The sequence below is a fragment of the Mytilus trossulus genome, chromosome 13 (assembly GCF_036588685.1).
Source record: "Mytilus trossulus isolate FHL-02 chromosome 13, PNRI_Mtr1.1.1.hap1, whole genome shotgun sequence".
NCBI classification, from domain to species: domain Eukaryota; kingdom Metazoa; phylum Mollusca; class Bivalvia; order Mytilida; family Mytilidae; genus Mytilus; species Mytilus trossulus.
The window spans coordinates 31,204,903-31,223,615 of NC_086385.1; the positions used below are offsets into that span (position 1 = coordinate 31,204,903).

The 18,713-nt window shown below is 33.0% G+C and overlaps 3 protein-coding genes across 3 annotated transcripts; 2 read left to right on the plus strand and 1 right to left on the minus strand.

The window, feature by feature from the left end:
* The first annotated feature begins 4,169 nt into the window (after positions 1-4,169).
* LOC134695062 (uncharacterized) lies at positions 4,170-13,228 on the plus strand. Its single transcript, XM_063556237.1, has 5 exons — positions 4,170-5,129; positions 5,984-6,176; positions 9,188-9,755; positions 10,442-10,617; positions 11,701-13,228. Exons 1-5 carry the CDS (start codon positions 4,285-4,287, stop codon positions 12,868-12,870), a joined length of 2,952 nt encoding a protein of 983 aa, XP_063412307.1. The 5' UTR covers positions 4,170-4,284; the 3' UTR covers positions 12,871-13,228.
* A 487-nt stretch (positions 13,229-13,715) lies between these two features.
* Positions 13,716-15,713, minus strand: LOC134694257 (putative ATP-dependent DNA helicase Q1). Its single transcript, XM_063555259.1, has 2 exons — positions 15,232-15,713; positions 13,716-14,535 (listed from the first exon to the last, which is right to left on the minus strand). Exons 1-2 carry the CDS (start codon positions 15,711-15,713, stop codon positions 13,716-13,718), a joined length of 1,302 nt encoding a protein of 433 aa, XP_063411329.1.
* A 219-nt stretch (positions 15,714-15,932) lies between these two features.
* On the plus strand, positions 15,933-17,041 carry LOC134694258 (complement C1q-like protein 4). The gene is made up of 2 exons (XM_063555260.1): positions 15,933-16,014; positions 16,602-17,041. The coding sequence occupies exons 1-2, from the start codon at positions 15,933-15,935 to the stop codon at positions 17,039-17,041; spliced, it is 522 nt and encodes a 173-aa protein (XP_063411330.1).
* Positions 17,042-18,713: the final 1,672 nt, after the last annotated feature.

Below are 18,713 nucleotides of genomic sequence, written 5' to 3' on the forward strand. Positions count from 1 at the left end.
ATTGAATGCAATTTCTCGGAAAGGTAAGATTACCTTTTAGGTTACCTTTATTTTGATACGAGGTATACATTGTTATTGTTGATTAAAGACTGAAAACTTTTATGTTTATTAAAGTACATAATAAACTTATTTTCAAATGGAATAAAAAAAAACAGAAAATATAATGATTCTGAACATTAAATTGTGATGTATTTGAAGTTGCTGCCGGTTCGTTATTCGATATTAAAAATTTAGTTGAAAATCAAAAAAAAAAAGAAATACTTAATAATTTTCATAGTTAAGAGGATTGATAAGATACGTAGAAAATCGTTAAATGACCTCTTCTTAGGTCCGAGAACACAATTATTTCGTAGTGCATTTCTTTTAGAACATAAATGAAAATTAAAAAAATCCCACCTGCGCTTTCTCGAAGAAACTTAAACAGTGTGTTGTACTACTTTTGGGACAAATTATATCAAAATTATAGAAAACATCATCGGCTCTAACTCAAAATATGGACAATTTTATGTTTAGGCCATCTTGAAATCTTTTGACAGCTTCCGAAGGGCTAATTTTCAACCTTTTTCAGCTGGACCAAATCACTACTTTCCTTTAAAATTCTGGACCCAAATTTTTTTACAGTGTAATTTCACCCCCACACTTGCAATTTGAGGCAATAAACATGGAGAAATAAATTTGGAAGGGGTATAAACATTAATGGCAAGTAACCCACTGTCAACACTAGGGACTATATTCGTGAACAACGAAAAACAAGGGACGACAATTGTGGTCTCGGACCTAATAGGATAGAAAGAGTTGACAAATCTTAAAAAAACTTGGTATGACCAAAGCTTAATAAATTATAACACTGCTTACAAAGTTTCATGACAATAGGATGTATATTTTAGACAATAAGTTAAGTTCTATACTCATCTTTGCGCGTAAAATTTTGACGTTAAAATTGAAAAATTTCAACTATCAACATTTGGGGCTTTAAAAATAAAAATATTGCAAAAAAATTCTTTTAAAATGCCTTAATATATAACTTATCCTGTACTAAAAGCAATAGAGTACTCATTTGATTTATCAGACTTGGCATAATTATTCAAAAGTAAAACTTATATGAGCCTGCGCCTAAAAATTGAGGTTTTTCAATGAAGGGGAGCCTTACATGAAGATGTAATATTTTCCAGCAATTTTAAATTTGTGAAGCTTTTTGGTTATAAATAATCCTTACATATGTATTGAAAGTACTTTAAATGGAAAGAAAAGTTACAAATAACATATCATATTAGTTTAAAAGGGTCTTAGGCCAAGTAAGACTGGAACAAATTTAGGGTCAATTTAGGCGGTGCCATATATTTACATTAAAAAATGCATACTGAGGCTATAAGAAATAAAAATTTGGGCCTTTTTTATCATTTATATACTCATGTGACATGATACAACAAATCTGAGCACAAAAAGACTCTTGCAATTAACTTTTCTTACAAACAGTATGGTCTGATACAAAGATTTTTGCCTTTTTAGGAAAAAACTTGCATGCAATTTATTCTCAACAGGCTTATATTTAAATCACTTGCTATCCTACAGAAGAAAAGAAAGATATTATGTGAAATGGAACAGGTACAATAGACTTGTAAAGTGCTTTTGATACAAATTAAGTGAGGTATTTATTATGGACTTCAAATTTTATGTACCAAGCTCCCCACTTTTTACTTCATCCAAACAGGGCGTTAGACAAGGGTCATTTATACAACACATTTTGCACTTATTGTCTGAGATAATCTTCTTTTCTGTAGATTCAGAGTTCATAAATAAGTAAAATAACTAGATAAAGGCATATAAACACAAATATTGACACATGAAAACCTGTCAAATAGAAAGTCAGGATGCCATTTATGCATCAATATTGAAAAAGCTATAAATGCCTATTTTGACCATAAAATGCCAACATTGGTCATTTTGCAGAAATTCTATAAAATAAAAGTTTAAATCCTTTAGTTTCATGCTATTTGACAAATTGACACCATCAAAACATTTAGGGAAGTTGCAAAAGTACAGATTCTATATTTACAGATTTCACCTCTTAGGTCCGAGAACACAATTATTTCGTAGTGCATTTCTTTTAGAACATAAATGAAAATAAAAAAAATCCCACCTGCGCTTTCTCGAAGAAACTTAAACAGTGTGTTGTACTACTTTTGGGACAAATTATATTAAAATTATAGAAAACTTCATCGACTCTAACTCAAAATATGGACACTTTTATGTTTAGGCCGTCTTGAAATCTTTTGACAGCTTCCGAAGTGCTAATTTTCAACCTTTTTCAGCTGGACCAAATCACTCCTTTCCTTTAAAATTCTGGACCCAAATTTTTTACAGTGTAATTTCACCCCCACACTTGCAATTTGAGGCAATAAACATGGAGAAATAAATTTGGAAGGGGTATAAACATTAATGGCAAGTAACCCACTGTCAACACTAGGGACTATATTCGTGAACAACGAAAAACAAGGGACGACAATTGTGGTCTCGGACCAACTGCCGTAAATTCTAAACCCTTTTTTAACTGGCATATTTGTCTTTATGTAAAACGGATTTTTGTCAATAAAAGAACTTCGAAGGTGAACATTTATATATGATATTTTTTAAGACAAAAAGTAAAACCGATCACGCTAAAACATTTTAGAACATAAATAGAAATAGTTATGAAAAGCCCAAGAGAGAAATATATAGTGAAAATCTGAGACCGCTTAAATGAGGGTGAAACCCCCCTGGTCTTTCAAAGTCCATAAAATTCAATTAAATCATAGACTCTGTATAATGGTATATCTAAAGGTAGAATCAGAAGGATTTCCCATAATAATTTCATCTTCGATGTCTACGGAGGGTTAAGATTGTCACTATTTAGCTAAAAATTGTCAACATTTCAGGATAAAGGACACAGGGCAATGGTGAGAGCTCCCTGATCTCTCAATCTTTCTAATATTATGCAGACATTTAGTAAATCGGTAGATACAAATGTGACTAAAAAAAAATTGGGTCACTTCCTGTCTTCCATGTATACCCAAAGTGTCAGTTCGATATTCAATTTATATAGTGAAAACCTACCTGAGACCGCTTAAATGAGGGTGAATCCCACCTGGTCTTTCAAAGTCTATAAAATTCAATTAAATCATAGACTCTGTAAATGTAAAGATTGTACCAAAAGGATTTCCGAAAATAATGTCATCTTCGATATCTACAGAGGGCTTTGATTGTCACTTTTCAAGTGTACCCACATTCCTTTATTTCACGTTTGTATCTACCTATTTTCTAAATGTCTGCATAATATTAGAAAGATTGAAAGATCATGTGGCTCTCACCAGTGCTCTGTCGCCCATTGTTCTGAAATTTTGACAATTTTTAGCTGAACATTGACAATTAACACCCTCCGTAGATATCGAAGATGACATTATTTTCGGAAATCCTTTTTATACAACCTTTATATATACAGAGTCTATGATTTACTTGAATTTATGGACTTTGAAAAACCAGGTGGGTTTCACCCTCATTTAAGCGGTCTCAGGTAGGTTTTCACTATATAATTTGAATATCCAACTAGCACTTTGGGCGCTCCGTAAACATGGAAGACTTGAAGTGTACGTAAATTCCTTTTAGTCCCGTTTGTATCTACCTATTATCTAAATGTCTACACACTATTTAAAAGATTTAAAGATCATGGGGCTCTCACCAGTGCCCTGTGTCCTTTGTCCTGAAATTTTGACAATTTCTAGAAGAAAAGTGACAATCAACGCCCTCCGTAGATATCGAAGATGACATTATTATCGGAAATCCTTTTTATACAACCTTTATATAAACAGAGTCAATCATTTACTATGGACTTTGAAAGACCAGGTGGGTTTCACCCTCATTTAAGCGGTCTCAGGTAGGTTTTCACTATGTATTTCTGTTTTTTAGGCTTTCCATATTTATTTCCATTTATAGTTCTATATGTTTCTAGAGTGATCGGTTTTTGTTTTTGTTTTAAGAAAAATTAGATACAAAATAAAATTTTTGGCGTCGTTTTATTGATAAAAACTTATATATCATAAAGAAAAATATGTATGCAACTTACTTAAGCATTAATAAGGGTTTATTTTCGAGGACAACGAAAGTTTAAAACAACTTAATTTGATGCAATCTCCCATACAGACAGAGTTATCGTCCTTTCCTCCTCAATCTCTCTGCACCCGGCTAAGAACTACTTTCGATCACGCGGTGAAAAATCGGTCACATGACAGCAAAAATGGCAGCCCTGATATGGCCACACCGGTAAAAAAGGAAAACGTTACTTGTTTTTGTTGTCTTTCTGCTGGTCAGACAAGATCCTTTAAGCTTGGTGGCAAGAAATGCGAAGAAACCGGTCTGGTAAAAATTATTTCGTCATATTTAGATTCGACAATCGTAACAGAGTTGGTAAATTGCCAGGCACCAATATGTCGAGGTTGCCTCAACTTCATTGAAAAATGGAACATCTTCAAAATTATGATGAAGGAGAATGCTGACTCCTACAGTCAAAAGGAAAATGTAAGCAGGACAAAGAGAATGTACAATTCCCCATGTGCGAGTTTAAGTAAATGTGAAGAAGTGAGTAAAGGCTACAAAAAATCGAAATCGACATCTCGGTCATCTGCCAAAAAAATGTTAGTTCTTACAACAGAACCAGGGGAACCGTTGGTTAGTCAAATTTTGGACAATTCAATTGACGGAACCATTGGAAAAATTGATCAAATAAATGATCATCATGATCATTGCTATTTTGTTCATACCACCGGCAAACCACAAACTGAAAGAGCAATGGAGATTAATAATGAAAACAAGAATGAAGCAGAATTAAAAGACAGGAATTCTACAACTTTTCAGAATTTGTTTAAATGTATGATAAACAATGATCTAAATGGTTTAATTCATACTTTATTCAATGACAGTTCCATTAAAAACAGATTAGAGAAGGCCTTTGCTGACGAAATTGACAAGAAGTGCTCACTTTTAGAAACACGGAATATAGCACTTTCATCTGTCTTATACAAATGCAGATCGGTTCCTCTGCTCCATGATGCAGGGGATAAATTCATTAGTGATCTGGCACAAGAAATCAAGGACAGGTAAATTCAATTAAGTGCTATTTCATTTTGTATTTTAAAGTTAAATAAAATTGAGAATAGAAATGGGGAATGTGTCAAAGAGACGACAACCCAACCAAATAAAAAAACAACAGCAGAAGGTCACCAACAGGTCTTCAATGATGCGTCCTTCAGCTGGCCCCTATACAAATATATATATATAGTACTAGTTTAGTGATAATGAACGTCATACTAATTTCCAAATTGTACATATATATACATGTATGAAAAATAATAAAAATGTAAATAGGGAAATAAAAAAAAACACTTGTTTTCCCAGAAATTTACATGTAGCACCTTGGCTCTTATAGGCTACTGTATTTTCTATTATAAAAAAAACATCTAATATTGCACCAGATGCTATAAGGCTCTGAGGGAGAACACAGGTGCATGTCATAGATTTAACCTGTACATGTGTGGTTGGTCAATTTTAGCATATACATTGTACTATGTAGTCTACATGTAGAAGGTTAACTTTTTAATTGAACCTACATTGTATATATACTACTGTGAGGACTTTAAGTTTTGAAATTAATTTGTGCATTTACAATATTGTAACATAACCTGACGTGCCTGTTAATGGACAAAAATATTAGAATAATGAGTGTGATTACTGGAATTGATCTTTGCAAAAAATATGATATATGCCTCAGATTTCAAAATAGGAGTTTTTACTATTGCAATTCCCAGTCACATCATTTATAATAATGAAAACTTCTAAAAATTTCTGAAATTACAGTATACATGTACATGGTGTACATGCCATGGTATACAATACATGTACATGTCCATTGTCTATGTTTAAATGTATTTTAATATGTTTGATATAATTGCAGGGTGCCATTTCTGTTCAATATACTATGCACGGTGGTGGGGAAAATGTGCAGTGCAGATGGAATGATATCAATCGATAAAATTGCTCCCATAGTATCAGCCTATGCAATCCTGATGAAAAGCAGATGTGAACAACTATCTGCGTGGAACAGACTTACAACATTAGTAGCCACTACAGGTCATGTTGAGGACAGGGTTAGTACTTGTTTTGTGTTGGCAGACCTGTGTTTGATAAGTTTAAAGTATTGTATGATACAGATATAAGAAGGCACCTACCATTTGATTAAAGCAAGGAAGGCTTGATATTACTTTGATAAACAAACAAAAAATCAAAATTTGTCTTTAAAAAAATATCAACCTTGGACATGTTGAAGAGAAAAAAAATTGATTCAACATTTCTCTTGTTTCTGTTCAAAGAAGTTAGTTATTTTGTGTGAATAAAAATTAACTCGACAAGAAATCCCACATTGCTCACGAAGAAAATGTTTGATGTCTTCAGATGATTTGAAAATTGAATTAGCATTACTTCTTTTAATTTGTTCATACAGTCAGATACATGTAAGTAAACAATACCAGTGATATTGTTTGCCTTAAATTAGTGGAGAATAAAGGCTTTTTCCCCTGGAGAAGAATCCCAATTTGAAAAAAAAATGGCTTAAAATTATTCCCAAAAAGACAATTTTTTCCCAAACAGTGCTGTCTCAATAGAAATTGTGCATGAATATAAACTGAAAAACACTTATTTAAAAAAATTTCAAGCCTTAAATGATTATATTTGCAGATTTGAGGGTCTATTTATGTATCATCACTCACAAAATGAGGTCTTATTTTAAAGCAGGGTTTGACTCTTGAAAATGGCTCTGTAAATTGAAGTTTCAGTCAAATTCATGGTTAATTTTAAATTTCCCAATTTGATGAAAATGACGCATATTTTCCCAATAAAAAAGGGTAGAGGTAGTTTTGAAAAAAGCCAACAATATCACTGAATACATGTATATGGTCATTGTCAGAAAGTATAACAAAATATTTTGTGAGCTTTAGAAACATGAGAAAAAAATAGTCTTGCTGTTTTTTTGTAGTAAGCACAAATATTTTTTATATTTTCAACAATGAACATATCTTAGCTTTATCCTGCAATGAAAAAATGCTACATATTGGGTAAAAATTTGTTTGAAATTTCTTATTGAAAATGGTAGCCTGAAACAACTGTGATGTCAAATTTACAACCATATTTCCTCTGTTTACATCAAAAGGTACTAGAAACCTTGAAAGGTCTGTCTAATAATTTTAATGTTATTCTTCAAGTATACACAGTTCCTCTATTAGGTTGATAAAAGGCGTCATTGCAGGATAATATATTTTATCATAAATATTTTGTAAAAATATATTTTAAAATGAAAACGATTATTCTTTAAAAAATTACATGTATATATACATGTACTATTTGGAATCAGTGAATCATACACTTTCATGATTATCCTTTTGGAACTTTCCTCTCTTGACCAAACAATTGTTATGTATTTAAGTAGTGACCATTCTGTTTTAAGGAATGAGGAGGGGGCATTTTTAATAGTTTGATTTGAGTCTATCTGACTGTTGATATTGTTATTTTTATATCTATTATGGTGTTCTAGTTTGGAGTTCTTAATATGTATAGCACAGTCAGGGGATCTATTTGTAAAAGGCAGAACCATGTTCACCTGCTGATGTAAAAATAAAATAACATATTGGAATTTGTTTTAAGTTGTACATGTAATAACTAACTGACTAGTGTACAATTCAGAATGATGATTTATAACTTGGCAAAAAATATTTGTTTTAAAGAAACTCCTGTTTTAGTTTTAAGACCAAAATTTTTGTGAGGTTTTGGGAAGGGGGGGGTCCAACTCAGATTACAACAATATAAAGGCATACATCGTATGTGTGATTTGTCTTCATGTCTTTGTTTAAGGCAAGCTAGAACACTGTGCATGCAATTTGTTCACTTGTTATTTGTTACCAGTTTGTTTTTGTTGTTATGTTTCAGTTTCATTTCCTTTACTGTGTTTACCAGATCTGTACACCAGTATGCAGTATATGATTGATTAACAAACCATGCAGTAAGTTTTATTTAATTTTCTTTGATAGATAGATGGATAGATACATAGATAAATACTTTTTTTTTTAAAACTAGATACAAGTTTACAGAGAAACATACAATATAAAAAGATACAAAAACATATATGAATTGTAAATATGAAGTAAATGGCCCATATTTATTAAGCTTTGTGCTACAAGTATCTTTTTTATCATAGAGTACAATACTTTTTCACAATGAATATTGAAGCTATGGCCAACAGCTTTCTTTAGTACACTATATACATTGTAGGACAATGTACCGGGACGAGAACTGTATCCTAGTTTAAATGTTAGGGTGAATAATATTAAGTGTCAGGCATGTCTAGTACAATGTACTAAAGTAACGGTACCAGGTGTGCATATATAGATTCTGGTTACTTTTTCCTGTACAGATGCTTAGGGTGCTTGTGCTATAAAAAATGTACAACGTTTAATAGTTTATAATTTCCGTGGTCTTGTTTGGATGTAAAATCAAGAGATCATATCATCATCCTATTATACAAAAATAAGTGAATGAAAACATGGAAAACCAGTGAACCCAAAACCTTTTACATACATTGGATGTACATCACACATTTGTTTTTAACGTTCCTTTCAGCATAGCAAAAGAACTTCATAAATGTACATGCTGTACATAGATATAGGAAGATGTGGTATGAGTGCTAATGAGATAACTCTCCATCTAAAAGACAATTTATAAAAGTAAACCATTATAGGTCAAGTTATGGCCTTCAACATGGAGCCTTGGCTCACACCTACAACAAGCTATAAATGGCCCCAAAATTACTAGTGTAAAACCATTCAAACTGGAATACCAACGGTCTAATCTATATGAAAAATGAGAAACAAGAAACGAGAAACACATATAAATCACATCAACAAACGATAACTACTGTAAATCAGATTCCTGACTAAGGACAGGTGCAAAAATTTGCAGCGAAATTGACCATGTATATGTATTCTTTATACACAAATTGTGGTCATATATTGTCATTGTATTGTGATGATATGTAACCATGAAACAAAGCAGTTGTTGGTATACAGTTTGTTTATCATGCATAGTTTTAAGTCCGTTTAATGTTTTGTAGGCATTGGCACGATTCAACAAATTGGGAATTACCTTGTCAACCACAAACAAAATTAGATTATTGGATGAAGCTGCAAATAATGCTGAAAAAGCAATTGTAAAGGAACTCCAGACAAATCCGTTGGTCAAGATAACTGGGGACAATCTTGATGTTTATGTAAGAGCAAATCATCAGTCAACTGAAAAACACAACAAGGACCTCCATTTATTTGCATCAAATATTATTTTTAGTAGATTAGCTGGTCCAGATCTTGACAACAGAAATCCTCAACTTATTCTACAAAATCTTCATCCTGAAAGGTTTCTACCTCATGATTCTTACAAAAGTAAGCTAATGAACAGTTACTGTGTCCTTGTTGGAAGAATTATTTCTGAAATACCAGCATTCAAGTGGATGAAAAACCTTTTGCCAGCTCATATCAAACATCCTTACATGCGACAGATGGAAAAACAGTCCAAGGTCTTTCCATTGCCTATTATGATGAAAAATGAATCAAAGCATGAAGACTGTGTGGATATCATGGATTCATATGAAGATCAAATGTGCAGTTTATTTGAGAAAGCAACAGGTACATTTAAGCATAGCATTTATGAAGTTCTTTTTCCATGCTGAATGTACAGCGCCTAAGAGTATTTTTTATTTTTTATATAGGGCGTGCTATAATTTACATTATTATAAATTATTATTATTATTAAGATATAAATGAAATAAGATTTATAATGGGAAAAGTTTAGTGACAACAACCCAATCAGGATAATATGATATGTATTAACAGGAGAAATATTCTTATAATTAGTGTTCAATTCAATTGAATGTAACATAAACAAAACATACTTACATGTACCATATAATAATATACATGTAGGGTTATTGCATGAATATTGGGGAATATTGTCCCGAGTAGAATTTTTATTGCACAGCTTGTGAGTGCACTATATGTTCTACGAGGGACAAAATTCCCCAAAATTCATGCAATAACCCTTTGAATATTTGAAAGTAAAAATTGGCTTTAACTAAGATTTTGTCGTTGATGATGTCATAAATTTTGAAGATTTATTGCACTAGTTCAAAATTGGAATTTATTGCACGCTAACTTTTGGTTACTTTCTGTGGGAAATATTATATTGCTCAATGATACTATATATTATTAGCTTGTCCTCATGTTTTTAGTATCCTATCTGTATGTATAGAGTTTGATGTGCTGATGCTTATCACAATGTGCATAGTTATCCAAGTTATGGTTAATTTTAATAGGTAATACAGATGCATTGTCTAAATTCAAAGTCATAATTGGAGGAGATCAGCTGACTAAAGTAAATTTGCAGGAAGTTAGAAATCTTAGAACCCTGGCACCTACAGATAGAAAGAAACTTGTTGATCTACAGCCTGTGATTTGTGAGCTTTGGCACCTTAAACAGAATTTTGTTGAGGTAAGAAAATGATAATTAATACTTAACAAATAGTAATACAATGATGATACTAGTCTTGCCATACAGAGCAGAATAAGGATTATAATTTTTATAATGATCCTGATATGTGAGGGGGAGGACAGGGGGGTACACTTCTCCCTTCTCTCATCCCTCTTCTCCTTTCTCCTACCCCTCTTTTCCTTATTTTATTTTTTTTCTCCCAGCCTTCCTCTCCTTTCTCCTACCCCCTTTCTCCTTTCTCCCTGTCTCCCTTACCCCTGTCCTCCCCCTCATATGTTGCATCCTCTTATCTTCCTATTTTAACCCTTAAATTTCAAGAGTCAATTCTGAATTAAGGTAAATTATTTGGCCTTTCAAATATCTTTCGATTCATGCCATCCCTGAAAAAAGTAAAAACACAAAAAAACTGAACTCTGAGGAAAATTCAAAAAAGGAAAGTTCAAAATCAAAAGGCAAAGTCTAAAGTCCCAACACATCAAAGGAATGGATAACAACTTTCATATTCCTGACTTGGTACAGTGAAGAGACATTTATTGTCCAACTCGGAATATGGTGTACCAGTTTTTGCACCTCATGTTTGGGCCAAATACCACAAGCTTATTGTTTTCTGTTTGGTATTAAACTAATTATCAAGATCCATTTTGTTACATCTGGCCGTCAGAACATTTGTTGTTTGACCTACTAGTCAAATGCGTTTCATTAAAATATACCTTTTCACTTAGTATTTTGGTGTTTTGAAAAATGTTGTGTGTACTACATTGTATATACGTTTGAGCCAGTGACAATTGTACAACAGATGTATTCATCGGATCAATAAATATACACAACACCTTTTTTTAAATATTCTTCAGATCTTGGGTATATACATTGTATTGTGTTGACAATTTCATCTATTATTATTTATGCAAATGTTATGAAAGCTACATGTAATAAAGGTGAGGAGATACCAGACTTATTCACCATGTGTTAATACTCACGTAAGTTATAACTACAAACAAAATGTATGTCATATTTTAGTCATTGTTTTAAATAATCATTAAGGGTACTTAATATTATATCCTTTCACACATTTTTTTTTTGCAGAAAGCTTATAAAGAACTGTATCAGCAGTCTTCTTTGAGACAACCATGCACTTTATATCATTTCAAGGCAAAGCTACAACGAGGTGATGTCAATGGAAAAGTCAAAGGAAAATTTAAACAACACAACGAGCTACTGTTATGTGTTGGAAAAGCCATGATCAAAGAGCAAGCTCTAGAATATTTTGGAATGGAGAATGAGGATTCTGATCCAAATATCATTACAAGTGGAAAATCCAAAGGGGACAGGACATCTGAAATGTACAGTATATTGGAAAAATTCTTAAAACACTTTCAATATGGGCAATTTGATCTTTTGAAGCCAGAAATTCCACTACCACAAAAACTAATGTATCAGGTTATTGGCAAAACACCAGATGGAAAGTTGAAGGTACGACCAATAGTTGAAATTCAGACACCGCCTGAAATGAAAGCAGAAAAGAATGATGACCAGCTCTTCAATTATTGTTCAAATGTATGTAACTGGGCGTTGCATTTGATGGCCTTAGAGGACACCGCGAAAGAGGGTGACATAACTAGAACAATTCCAAATCTGATGTATGCTATACCATTTTTCTATAGCCATTCAAGATTAAGCAAATACTTCATTGAGGCAATAGACTACATACTAAAGGTTGAACATCTTCTTTCACCTTTAAATAAAATGCGAGTATTGGAAGGTTCATATTGTAATATGCGTGGTGGAACTGGCAACAACGTAGAACAAGATTTAGTACAAGAACATTCAGTAAGAAATACAAAGACTCTCATAAAACAATTAGGAGCTAACAAGACTGAAAAGGCAATCATTCGGTGCACTGGTGCAGCAGACATTACAATGGACATTGTTAAAAACTTAGACTCTGCTTTATCCATGAGAACACAGAGTTCTAGACATTCAAAGTTAATATGTGAAAAAGATATTAAAGAGGTAGAACAAACATTACGACAAGCAAGACCGTTCGAATATACCCCCGGCAGAAAATGTATTGGCTTCGATCAAATAAAGAGAACTCCTTTGGAAAAAATTGACAAAAAAGACATGGAAGAAAGAATTAAATGGACATACACACGACTATCATGGGGAAACACAGTGTCTCAAGAAAATGTTGTTGAAAGTGATGATGATGATGATGATGATGATGATGATGTTAACAATTTACCAGATTTGTGAATGTAGTGTCATAACTTCATAAATAGTTTTTTGATATTTCATAAATATTTTTTATGGAATGTTGATTTTTTTGGCCAATATCACATATACTGTAAAATCAGAAATTATTGCTTATTTTTCATTTTGCAAAAAATGTGAAAAAACAGAATAATTTAAACTCATATTTTGATATTTGTTTTATGAATTTAACAAGATTTTTTTCAACATGTCCATGTATAGCAAAGAATAAAATTGCATTTTCCTCTTAAATGGCAAAATAGCCATAATAAAATGCATGCAATAATTTCTGAATTAACAGTACCGGTTCCACATTCACCAACTATCTAATTATTAATAAATGGAACATAGGTTACCTAGATTGCATGGTCATATATTAGAACTGGCTTTCTTCAGTTGAGTCTTATGTAGACGAAACGCATGTCTGGCGTACTTAATTATAATCCTGGTAACTTTGATAACTATTTAGTGATTTAAGTTTATAAGTTTTTGTGTTTTGTTCAGTTTTTTTTTATACTGTATTTAATAGGTCTATATTTGGTGTATGGTATGATTGTACATGTAAGGTGTACATGTCTAGCTGGCAGATGTCATCTGACCTTAACCTCATTTTCATTGTTTAATGATCAAAGTTGAATTTCTTTTTAAGTTTTGGTATTTTTTGGTAATACTATATATATGCAATAGGTCACATATATTGGGTGTATGGAAATATTTTATGATGTACCGAAGGATTGCGAGCTGTGCATGTTTGCCATAGCTATCATATGCATAACAAGGAGTGAAGCTTGTAGCTATGGGGTTTGAATTTTAAATAAATGTAAAAACACATTTTGAACAATAATCCATTAATTAATAGAAGAACAACCACAGCTGCATGAACTAGAACAAAAACAACAGCACTTTTTACCACACAAATATGCTGTTTCAGATTTTTCAAATCCAAATTTACTTAACATTAATGTTCGTAGACATTCAGTTTTATTTTTGCAGTATTCAATTATATCGTTCTGTATACCAGGCAAGTTTTTTGCAAGATCACGGGCACAGTGGTAAAGAGTAGTCTCTGCATTTTGCCCACGTCTTCCTGCTCTTCCTATTTCCTGTAAATATTGACTTAAGTTTCTTGGTGGAACTGTGTGGATAACATGCGAAACATTCTCAGGATCAAATCCCATTCCAGACACAGAGGTTGTTAATACCAGACGAATTCTAGGATTTTCATTCTTTAAATCTTTTAAAGTAGTGGCAATAACTTCTGCATCTTGTCTTGAAAAAACAACTGAATAGCAGGATGTTTTGATATCTTCCTCGCCGAAAAGATGTCTCAAGTAGCTAGCTGCATGACTCATATATAACATTGGTATGAACATTAATGTTACAGGATAAGATTTTTTGTCTGAAAATAATTTGTCACATTCATCTATGAAAATTTTCTCATACATTTTGCTCACATCCACAGTAGTAGTTTTTTCTACTTTATTCAAAAAAATGTTGGGTCGATCTGGACTCTCTTGTACAAAAACTGGATTGCTCATTCCGAGAATAGATGGTATTCTTTTTATCAAATCTGCTGTAAGTGTACCACTTAAGCCAAGAATAGGTTTCCCAACAAAGAAAGCTTGTAGTGTGTGAAGACTAGCAAATGAGGAACGAAACTCCTTGCCCCTGGAATGAAACAGACATGCATGTATTGATATTTATTACAGGCAAAAGTAATACTATAAGAACTTGTATACATTTTCTTGTTTGAATTGTTTTACATTGTTATTTGGTGCCATTTAAAGCAGACTATGCGGATAGGCTTTGTTCATTGTTGAAGGCTTTATGGTGACCTTTAGTTGTCATGGTTGTAAATTTCCATTCTTGGTCCTTGTGGAGAGATTCTCATTGGCAATCATACCACATCTTTTTTTCGTTTGCTTCTTATTGTCGTTCTCAACTTGGGATCTATAAAAAAAAGAAATAGCTAGAGGAAGCAAGAAAAAAGAAGGCAGCGGGTCGTTCCCTGGGTAGCAGCAGCTCTCTGGTTTCTTGTTGTAATAAACAACTAAGGACAACAGAGTTGACGCGGGGCCACTAAGCTAATCTGCCCACTTTGCACCAGCCATATGTACACCTTTGGAAAGCTTAGGGTGGGAACCGAACCCACGTACGTCAACTCTGTTGTCCCCTTGTGTATATTTATACATTAGAAAGAACAAAATATAAGTCTTTTATACATTTACATGCGAAAATATTTGTTCTTGTGTAGGAAATTGATCAAGCAGACAGAATAATAGATTACCACAAATATTTATTTAGTGAGGGGCTGGTTACTGGGCCAAAAAGAAAAACTACACGAAAAAGCTATTGCATATTTACCATTTTTCAACAATATGACATTCATCAATAACCACACACTGAACTTTGCTGGTAAATGTGTTATTTCTAAGAAGTCCTTGTCCAGATTTGGTATTGAAGAGTGCCTCAGGATGGCATAAAATGACTGAATATTTGCCATCAATAACATCTGTCAATGAATAGTCCTTCAAGTCCATTTCATTTTCTTCTCCACCATCTACATTGCAAGAAAATGTAAGTTTGCAAGCACTTACTCCACGTGTCCGTAAAGAGGAGAGCTGGTCTTTCTGGATAATGTTCAAAGGACTAACCACCAACACCAGCCCGTTCAGTAAGCTGGGCAAGAGGTGATAGCACAAAGATTTGCCATAGGCAACCGGTAAATTACAAATCACATCGTTGCCTTTTAAAATGTTGCACAAGCACTCAAATTGTTTGTCCTTCAAAGTGATATTGTCGTCATATTTACGTAGACATTCCAGAATACGTGCATTCGGATCCATTTTTCGAGTACATGTGCGTTTGTTTACATTTTAAACCGATTTTCAAATGCAATGTCCTTCCGCGAACTATTTTGTTTTATTTATTTAAATATTGAACGAACATAACGATCACACATGTTTTTTTTCATATATTTTGGCAAAGAGACATAAAAGACGATAAATAATACTTTCTGGAACTGTCGTAGGTCGTTTTATTATAAACGCGGACATGGTCGCAAAATGCGACCAAAATTAGCCGGGTGCAGAGAGATTGAGGAGGAAAGGACGATAACTCTGTCTGTATGGGAGATTGAATTTGATGGTGTAATAAGACGATTTCCTATGTATCTTTTCGCTCTTTTCAACTATAAAAATCATGCTTTTAATGTTATCAAACATTAAAATTATTTATGATTCTAAAATAAATTTGAATATCCAACCGACTGCTAGCAGCCGGTTGGATATTGAATATTGAATAACGAATAACGAACCGGTTGCTAACTTCACATACATCAAATTGTGTGGTTTTCAATTTTTTACGAGTTTGAGTTTAAAATTTGATGTGCATCGCACAAAGCGGCAGAACTCGGTCTTTACAAGAGATTTCTGTATTATTACCCTCCGAAAAATTTGAACAAATAAAAAGGAAGGCGGCCTTTATGATATTCAAAATCACTTATAATAAAAGAAACAGAAACATACGGTTTGATTAGTATTCTGTTTAGTTTCGATGAGGACAGGTATTTATTAACAGTATTTTCGCAAATCCTCACATAACTATTGCTAAGTAAGCCGGAATGCCTAGTTATATGTGGTTTATGGATAACTTTGGCTGTTGATCGCATACTCGACTGATAGTGTCCGAGGTATTGATCCATATTCTTTTACTAATTTATTCTTATTTTTCAGAACGTCTACTTTTACCAACAGATAACATAGACAGCGATGGATTTGTTGCGTTCTATTCCTACATGTCAAAACCAGAAATTAACCCTAGTGCTCATCTAACATTAATATACGACGTCCCTATTACAAATGTAGGAAATGGGTACAACCATGTGACTGGAATCTTCACCGCACCAACGAGTGGTATTTATGTATTCATATGGGTAACCAGAGTTTTTTCCGGGGAACATTCTACCGAACTCATGATAAACAACGCCGAGTATGGGACCACTTTCCTCCGGGCAAACAATGGTGATGATGGTTCTGTAAGTGGGAACGTTGTGGCTAACATAACCAAGGGGGATTCGGTCTTTGTGCGCGTCCATTCCTCATATGCCGGTACTGGATACATTAATAGTAATATACATGGTCGTCCATCATTTTCTGGCTGGCTTCTACGTTGAATTCCAATGAATATTTTGATTATTCGAAAACAAATAATTCGAAATAAAAAATATAGAAGTTAATAATAGTTTTTGATTAGATCGCACTGATGCAAAGACTTTCTTATAACGGAAGACAGACACTTTTCAATAATATTGCTTTGATTCAATGAGTCTAAGACGTCTTCTGATTCTAAATAATACATTTTTTTTTTTAAATTGGTCAACTACACGAATGAAGGCAACAAAGTATATTTGTTCAAATACAGAGATGAATAAATAAAGGCAACAGTAGTATACCGTTGTTCGAAATTCATAAATCGATTGAGAAAAAAAAAATCCAGGTTTGAAGCTAAAACTGAGGGAAATGCATCAAATATAAGAGGAGAACTGAGACACAACAGATACACAACATTAAAATTTAACACACACAGAAAGATACCAAATAGGATATTCAAACACGGAAATCGGAAATAAACTTACAATGCCATGTCAAAAAAGTAAAATTTACCAAAAGACAAAACTCAGTTACTATATGTGGAGAACACAACATAGAAAACAAAAGATTGAGCAACACAAACCCTACGAAAGATCTTGAAATATTTAGGTGCTTCGGAGGGGTAAGCAGATCGTGCTCAATGTGTATAAAGATCATAAAATTCGGAAATAAACAATAACAGATAATCGTACGTACGAAGTTCAATAATTAACAAAACGTTTACTATTAAGTTTACTAACGTCACTATTAAGTTTACTAACGTCACTATTAAGTTTTAAACCTACACACACAGATATAGGAAGATGTGGTGTGAGTGCCAATGAGACAACTCTCTATTCAAATGACAATTTATAAAAGTAAACCATTATAGGTCAATGAACGGACTTCAACAATGTTTGATTGTGTGTGGTTAAGAAACATATTCCCTGCACAATATAATCTAAACATTTTCAAACATTAACCAATGAGTGAAGATGACTGGCATTTCTACCGGGAATCAATTTTGGACAAACGACTTCCTCCATGTACCAAATGATACTTTTCGGTAAGACCCATCAAATATTATATTAGGACGATTTGGCTATCATTCAGATTAGGTTAAAAAAATAAAAAAAAACACGTTTGACAATTGTAATCGTTCGAAGCGCTTTTCTAGATTTACCTTCATCAGGACCGCTGAAAACTAAATATTCAAAAGTCGACGAAGTATAAGTGGAAACAAGTCATTACGTACCCTGACCATTTCGTACCTCTGCCATTTCGTAACCAAATATGCCATTTCGTACCCAACATTTACCATTTCGAACCCCCGAAAAAAAAAATCGTACCCAATGGGCCAAATTCATCTACCATTTCGTACCTCATGGCCTTAATACATGTAAGCTATTTCGTATCATATTTTTGTATAGATTTTCATGATTTTAATGGGTTTTTTTGGGAGGGAGATTTCTGTAAGCCGCCTTCTACGTCTCTGTGGATGCCGTGTGTATGTTCCTGATTCTCACTAGAGACATTATGAATAGAGATAGGTGCAAAATGCCTTCACTTTCCTTGTATGATAAACGATAATCAACAGGCGTTCAAATGTTAAAAAAATATTTCCACCTTAATTTTCAATAACAGTTACACAATAGTTGCTATAAAAGGTTCAAATTTAGTGCAAACAATCTCGAGCATAGACATTCTCTTGTTTGC

What these genes read in the sequence shown, in the direction of transcription:
- LOC134694258 (XM_063555260.1), top strand. Translation starts at nt 15,933, where the DNA reads ATGCGACCAAAATTAGCCGGGTGCAGAGAGATTGAGGAGGAAAGGACG. An exon ending in ATGGGAGATTGAATTTGATG is followed by an intron (nt 16,015 to 16,601) that starts GTGTAATAAGAC and finishes CTTATTTTTCAG; the next exon opens with AACGTCTACTTTTACCAACA.
- LOC134695062 (XM_063556237.1), top strand. Translation starts at nt 4,285, where the DNA reads ATGGCCACACCGGTAAAAAAGGAAAACGTTACTTGTTTTTGTTGTCTT. An exon ending in CAGGTCATGTTGAGGACAGG is followed by an intron (nt 6,177 to 9,187) that starts GTTAGTACTTGT and finishes AATGTTTTGTAG; the next exon opens with GCATTGGCACGATTCAACAA. An exon ending in TTAAACAGAATTTTGTTGAG is followed by an intron (nt 10,618 to 11,700) that starts GTAAGAAAATGA and finishes TTTTTTTTGCAG; the next exon opens with AAAGCTTATAAAGAACTGTA.
- LOC134694257 (XM_063555259.1), bottom strand. Translation starts at nt 15,713, where the DNA reads ATGGATCCGAATGCACGTATTCTGGAATGTCTACGTAAATATGACGAC. An exon ending in TGTCATATTGTTGAAAAATG is followed by an intron (nt 14,536 to 15,231) that starts GTAAATATGCAA and finishes GTTTCATTCCAG; the next exon opens with GGGCAAGGAGTTTCGTTCCT.